Here is a 7,735-nt window from a genome sequence, read left to right as displayed (position 1 = left end):
AGAAAATAGCTTAATAAAAAATATAGTCAACTTAATTTAACTTTTAATTTTTTTCTCACAAAATTTGGGCCAAAATGATGAAAAATAGGTTGATTTGATTTAAAATTCATTTAAAGTGACATTTTTAAAATACTAAATTTTTTATATTACTAAAACAATTATATTTCTTTATATATATATGATAAATTGTTATTAAATGTTGTAACAATTAGTGTTGAGCACATAACATATGAAGTCAGATATTCTGTTAGTGCTGAAGCTGGCACTTAGTTGGTTAAGCTAACTATTAACTGTTTTTCCTTTGCCCTCTTCCTCTTTCTATTGTTGTATACAAGATGATTTCATTCAGCTGGGAAATTAAGACTCTTTGTAGGATCAAATATCGGTGCAAATATAAACAAAACAAAAGTGATATAAAAAAAAAAATAATAATAATTATCAAAATTGAACTCAAAATTTAAATTAAATATATTTTAATTTTAATTTATATATATTTATTATCATAAGTAGTATAATGGTTATCGTTATTAATTATCTCACTCAGTTTGTCAAGTTTCATTTAATTAGACGTTCTTCATGAATCTAGAGGCTTCGATCACTTTAAATATTTGAAATGTATTTATTGAATTTTCACCTTGCTTTAATATTAATTAATTATGTTCTTCTAAGAGAAACTTTGAGATGCCGAGTTAATTACCCTATTTAATAATCTAGCATCGACATTCAATTTTAACTATTCAATTGTTTAAATAAAAGTTCGTATGGTATAAATTAACTCCTAAAAATTTCATAAAATTGAAGTACAATATTTGATCATTCATCAAATCAAATAACTTTAATTACACTTATACCACTTCAAGTAACCATTAAACTTATAGATTATAGCATTTTATATTATTTTGTCATTTTTATTTTTATTATCTTAATTAAAAATTGTTTACCTCAAAATTTAACTCTTAAAAATAATTATCAACAAATGCATCAAGAACATTTGTTAAAATATAACTATGAAAATATTTCTTAAATTATTTTAAAAGTTGTGGATTCAAATACTTTTAAATCAATTTTTTTGCTTTTATCTATTAATTTTTTCTAATTCATTAATAATTGCTTCAAAAACACTTGTTAACAATACCTTATAGTATCAATATAAATTTTTGTATGTTGTCAATTAATTACAATTACTATATCAATAAAAATATTTCATTTTTCATAATTACTTATAAAATTATCTACATGATTCATCGTGATTTATCAATTGTATAAAAAAATTTATACTATCAATGTTTGAAAATAAAATTTTAAAATTATTATTTATTATTTCTTTTGAAATGTAGGTAGGTTATGGCCAAACATGGTAAGTATCATATATTTTATGTGTGATTGAGATCAAGTCTCTAATATATCACTTTCACAATCACATATGTATTAGTGACACTGATAGTATTTTTGAAAGGAAAAATGTGAATTCATATAGAAGAGATTAAAGCAATTATAAAAAATTAATATCTTCATCGTTCAATATATCTACGATGATCATCAAAAAAACAACAAAAAAAAATAATTAAAATAACTTCATGGAGATTTTTTTGTGATGCATATCAAAATTAAAATGAATCTCATGTGTAATAAGGTATTTTAACTAATAAAACTATTAAGAGGATTTTTATAGTATAGGTCCAAAATCAATATATACATGGAAGATGAATCTTTGAATCAATAGTTAAACCAGGTATGATATATATTATTGTATTAGTATTTGATTTTGATGTCATCTAGGAAGAAGTGATTTGTTCCAAAAGTTATATTATCAAAGAGAGAAGAATAAAATAAGAAATTTAATTAATCAAGTTTCGGTTGACTATACACGAAATTATACTGAAATGTTTCACGTTATATTTATTTTTCAAACTACAGTCTTTTTACGAATGATAAAATGTGATGTTTTATGACATATCTAAAATGAACAATATATTAGAAATGTAGTATTGCAGGTTTGAGTTTGTAACATAATACAATTTGAAATTGAAATAATTTTTAAAAAGTTATTAATGATCACGTATAATTTAACACTTTAATTTTTTTTTATTTATCAATTTCCTTTTTTATTACATAATTTTAACATATGACATTTATTGATACATTTATTATATTAATATATTACTCTTGCTATGTGTTTTTCACTAAAAGTGTGAGTCCCTACTCACACTTTTATTTGTAAATATAATAAAAGTGAATGAAAGGATATGAGAGCCGTTGGATATGAAGAAATAGAAGATTATTAGAGTGATAGAGACATGTGAGATAGAACGAGAGACGCAGGTGCATGTGGTGTGAGTGACGCAGCGTGTATACCTTTCCATTCTCTCTCGGGTACATTGTCGATTGCTTCATCTCATAAAAAACCGGAAGAGAAGAAAATCCATCTTAATTATGTACACCGTCAGAGAAAAAAGTACCACCGGGTTTTCCGGTGTAAGGACGAATAAGCAAAACCCACTCACTAGACACGTGTATCAATCCTATCCCTTTATTAGTCAAACTACAACAGTGATTATTCATCCAACGCCCATAATTTACTCAAACTATAAGAGATCACTGTAGCGTGACAGATTTTCATGTTCCCCTACGCACACACACATTCACTCTCAAACACTGTGAGTTCGAATCTCAGCAACATAGTAACTAGCCAGTCTGTAATCTTCTCATTGTTCTGCAGTAGAGAGAGAGAGAGAGAGAGAAAGATGGGTTCAATTGTTGTGACCGTAATTCATAAATGGTTTTCAACAGTAGAGTGGATGGGTGCAGTTATCATGGCGGCGTAGCAGAGGCTCTAATTCCGTGCCATAATTGCGCCGAGGGATTCAATTCAATTGAACCATATACACACAATTAACTCAATTTCTTTTTAATTCATTTTAATTTGCCTCTCCTTTTCTTTTACTTTTTCTCATTATTAATTAATTAATGGATAAATAGTTATCCCCCCTCAAAAGCTGCAATAGGAAAAATAAAATAAAAATCCAATTAACCTGATCAAAACATGCCCCCACACGAACTCACTACAGTGACAAAATGAGTGAGAGTCAACAAAAAAATAATCCAATTAAAAAGAAAAAAAAAAGAGAGAGAACGAGTGGGTGAAAATTAATAAGCAAACCTAAAACTAAACCACTTACTTAATTTGCACTTGAAACCAAAGAAAATTACGGTTATAGTATGTGATCACGCAAAACACACATAACCTCTCTCTCCAAAAACTAATTTAAGATTCTGGAAGCTTCTTCTTTTTTTTTTTTTCTTTCTGATATGGATGTTATTGTTATAACAACTATAACTATAACTGAATTGGAAATCGTTTCAGCTTTCAGTTACAAAACATGGCAGGGTTTTTCTCTCTAAGTAGCGGAAGAGGCAAAGAAGAAGTAAGAGAAGAAGAAGAAAATAATAATAACAACAACAATAACAATCTTTTCAGAAACGAAGAGATCTACAACAAAGGATTCGAAATATGGCCACAACAGCAACACTCCTCTTTTCACCATCACCATCAACATCAACATCACCAAAACCTTAACAACTTTTACACCTTTGGTGTTGGTAGTAGTAGCACTACGAATCGACGAAACAACGACAACAACAACATAAACGACGACGTCGTTTCCGTTTCATTCTCTGATGAATCAACGAGATTTGGATTAACGGTGATGAGACCTGGTGTTGGTTTAAGTGGCGGTGGAATGAATTGTCAAGATTGTGGTAACCAAGCGAAGAAGGATTGTCCACATCTTAGATGCAGAACTTGTTGTAAGAGTAGAGGGTTTCAATGTTCAACTCATGTTAAAAGTACTTGGGTTCCCGCTGCTAAACGCCGTGAACGACAACAGCAACTCACTGCGTTGCAACAACAAAATCAACAACAGCAACAGTTTCATTCCTCTAGACGACACAGAGAAACTCAAACTGCTGTCGTTTCTGCTTCTCTTGCTTCTACTCCACTACCTATCACTACCACAGGTATTTATATTAACAACTCTAACTTAACAAAATTAAATAAATATATAAAGAGTCTTTGATATTGTTAATTTCTTTGTGAAATGGTTAGTTTATAGCTAGGTCAGTGACGAATTTTCAAACTATATAGCTTGATCTCTATGATAAATAGGATACCTAATTAACTGGTCTATTCTATATCCATTCTTTTCACACACTCTAAAATGAAATTTCACTCTATCACCTTTCTATTCCTTTCTGTTTCTCTCTCTCTCTCTATCTCTTTCTATCTCTTTCTTCTTTGTGTGAAGGATGAAATTGTTAGGTAAGTGGAACTTTCGTGAAATTATTTATAAAAAGGAGAGATATATAGAAGAAATTGAGGTATTTCTGTGATTAATTTCAGATATAATGCATAAATTAACAGTTTTGAATTTTTTTTTTTTTGAAAATTAGGGTTAGAAGTGGGGAATTTTCCACCGGAGTTAAATTCTCCAGCGGTATTTCGGTGTGTGAAAGTGAGTGCAATGGATGCACAAGATGAACGTTACGCTTATCAAACAGCTGTTAACATAGGAGGACGTGTTTTCAAAGGAATTTTGTATGATCAAGGTCTTGAAGGTAATTACACTAGTGCACATGGTGGTGGTGCTGGTGAAGGTTCTTCCGGTGGTGGTGAAGGACAACAACAAAATCTCTTAACCACTGCTACAACAAGTGTTAACAATCCATTTGAGTATTCATCACTATATCCAGCTCCGCTTAATGCTTTCATGGCTGGTACGCAATTTTTCCCACCTCCAAGATCCTAAAGACGTGAGAGTGAGAATCTTTAATCTCTCTATCAAATCAATCTATCTATCTATTCCAATAATAATGGTATTTTTTTTTATGCTTGTTGTTAGTAATTTGTTGTTGTTGAGTAGTAGTATTAATTAAATGTTTATGTTAATTAACATTATTATTATGATCAGCTCTGAATTATGAAATACTACTATTTAGCTATACTATAGCTATAGAGAGACTAGTTAAGTGTTTTTTACAAATGATTACGACGATGATGATTCAGTTCAGGGTGCACGAAATTAAAGGTTGCTGGAATGTTTAATTTGTTTTGTCCCAATCCATTTTGTTCTTATCGAAATACTAGTTTTTCAGTTCTATCCAAGTTAACAAATACCAATATTTTTAAACTAATCATTTTATTTCAAGTTCTAATTTAAAATTTTATTGGTATTTATAAATTTTTAATGATATTTATAATTTTCTTTGACATTAAATATGAGATAAAGTTAAATCAACATAATAATTATATGCGATTTAAAATTTTAATCAATTATATCATGTTTCATTGATCTATTTTCTAATATATTTTAAAACTAAATATTCCGTTAACTAACACATATATATATATAGTATGTAAAGATATTTTGAATTTGATTTTAACTCTGATTACGCGGCGCAGACAGCATTTGGATGTGTGCAATTTATATATAAATATATAAATTGTGGTTTGTTTATAGCATTATATGGTATGTATCTTTTTGTGAGACTTTATAAAATTAAAAATAAATTGTGTAGTAGTGAGTGAGTGAGTGAGGGTAACTTTGTTTGTAGTTGGTGCTCAACTCGAAGCCACTTTTTCCCGATTATCTGTTCCCTTTGCCGCATCAAAATAGAACGAAATAGGTTTCGTGTTTGGTTCAACATAGATTTTTCAAAAGCAATTTTTTTTCAATCTTTTGCAAGATTTCTGGGGATATGGAACAGAGTTGCTAGCTGGTGCTTTCTTTTTCTTTCTTTTAATTTAATTTCTCTCCCATGCATTATTCTTTCATATCGATCAATATCTATTCAATCTGCATAGTATATAATTGCGTATAAATGGTGAATTAGAAGTAGCATTTACACCAACTACTTCTCTGAAACACCATAAAAATAAGGCACCTTAATAGACATTCATAATCCGTGGATGTCTACTTCGAAATGCTAGAGATAGAAAAGCATTGCTTCTTTGGCTCTTAAATGTATAAATGCTAGGTTCTCAAAGTATGTGCATGTGAATTTGCATACAAGTGGTTACTGCCACCCAATGATATAGGTCGAGGTACATATGATATGATATAGGGTTAATCATACACTTTCATAGCTAGACTTCTGGTTTTAGTTCATAAGGAAGAATCACAAACTTTAAAGAAAATTTCCTTTGTTTTGTAATTAAACTGACCATAACATGTGCTTCACAACACAACCTTACCCTTCTTCTGATTGAGACATATACATACATATAGCAGTCTCTTTCTCTTCATCATCCTTTTTTTTTTCTTTCTCTTTTATTTATTTTTTATATAGTTATTATTAATGTAACACCCTCTTTAAATTGCCATGCCTTTTCTTTCCTCTTAAAATTACCATTTCATTGATTTCTTTTTCAAGTACTGATCAACGTGATCTTGTTTCTATAGAATTATAGCAGAAAATTTGTTGCTTTATATATTGTCCGTTAATTATTCTGTATCTAGGAAAATGAAATATTCAATGTTGTTCTTCTCCTAATTGTTAAGATTTATGAAATCTTCATAAATATATTTAAATTAGGATTAAAGTTAGCTCAATTTTATGGTGGCGTGTGAGTAGTAGTCTGAAATAGCAGTGAACGCATCCGCTAAGGCGCAAACTCAGTAAGATAAATGCAGTTGCATGGAATACACAATCATTATTGCTCATATATAATTGAACACATTATTCTATCAAAATAAAAATTTAACTTTAAGTATTTTTTTTTTTGAACACTTTAATCCATGTGGATATAAATTTAAAAGAACATGGAGTATATAAATTAGATGTTACTGCTAGAAATTGAAAATAACATAGTACTAATATAGCTAGCTGTTGAGAAAGTTAAGATGCAACAAGTATGGTAGCAAATTGTGGATTACATCAAGTGCATGATGTAATCGCAATATTACATTTGTAGTAGTGTAAATGACTACATTAAATTGGAATTACGGTGTGATTGTAAATCTCGGTGAGAATCACATCTCAATGCCATAAGAATGAAGTGGATGCTGCGACTAAATTGTACTACATTAGGCCGCAATCAATTATGTAGTGATCTTTAAAATTATATTTCTAAATTTTTTCTTATGAGATGATTATGTTTTATCTTATTTTGTCTTTTGTATGATAAATTTAGAAAATATTTTAAATGATTTAGGATTTACTAGTTAAAGTGATAGAAGTTGATAATAACATAATATGAAATTTTAGAGAAAAAATAAGAGATATGTGAAATATAAAATAAGTAATAAATAATAATAATAATAATAATAATAATAATAATAATAATAATAATAATAATTTAATACTAATAAAATATATATTAACGTCCCAACAATCAGAATCCTCGTCGCAACAGCTACAACTGCATCATCAATTGCAACTAGAATTTAAAATCATGGCTATAAGTATATGCTGGTCATGTTTCAACCCAGTACCTATTAAATGGTGGGATATATGTACAATTACTAGTGCTTGTATTTATTTTTGAAAGCTTAATTGTGTGATCACGATAAACATGATCATGACATGGCGTGGTAGTTGATTTGCAAATAATAATAGCACATCAAAAGCTCACTTTTATTAGGAATTTTTTTTAATGATTAATACTACTATATATCAAAGAAATTATTCTTCTCACACACTAGCTAGGGTTTTTCTTATAAATAGGAGCCTCTTATGG

At 28.9% G+C, this 7,735-nt stretch overlaps 1 protein-coding gene across 1 annotated transcript; it reads left to right on the top strand.

Moving 5' to 3' along the window:
- The first annotated feature begins 2,971 nt into the window (after positions 1-2,971).
- Positions 2,972-5,020, top strand: LOC101502242 (protein SHI RELATED SEQUENCE 5-like). Its single transcript, XM_004499154.4, has 2 exons — positions 2,972-4,017; positions 4,450-5,020. The coding sequence occupies exons 1-2, from the start codon at positions 3,381-3,383 to the stop codon at positions 4,803-4,805; spliced, it is 993 nt and encodes a 330-aa protein (XP_004499211.1). The 5' UTR covers positions 2,972-3,380; the 3' UTR covers positions 4,806-5,020.
- Positions 5,021-7,735: the final 2,715 nt, after the last annotated feature.

The sequence above is a fragment of the Cicer arietinum genome, chromosome 4 (assembly GCF_000331145.2).
Source record: "Cicer arietinum cultivar CDC Frontier isolate Library 1 chromosome 4, Cicar.CDCFrontier_v2.0, whole genome shotgun sequence".
Taxonomy (NCBI): Eukaryota; Viridiplantae; Streptophyta; class Magnoliopsida; order Fabales; family Fabaceae; genus Cicer; species Cicer arietinum.
Note: the sequence above shows the minus strand (reverse complement) of the source record. Positions and strands in the feature narration are given on the sequence as shown.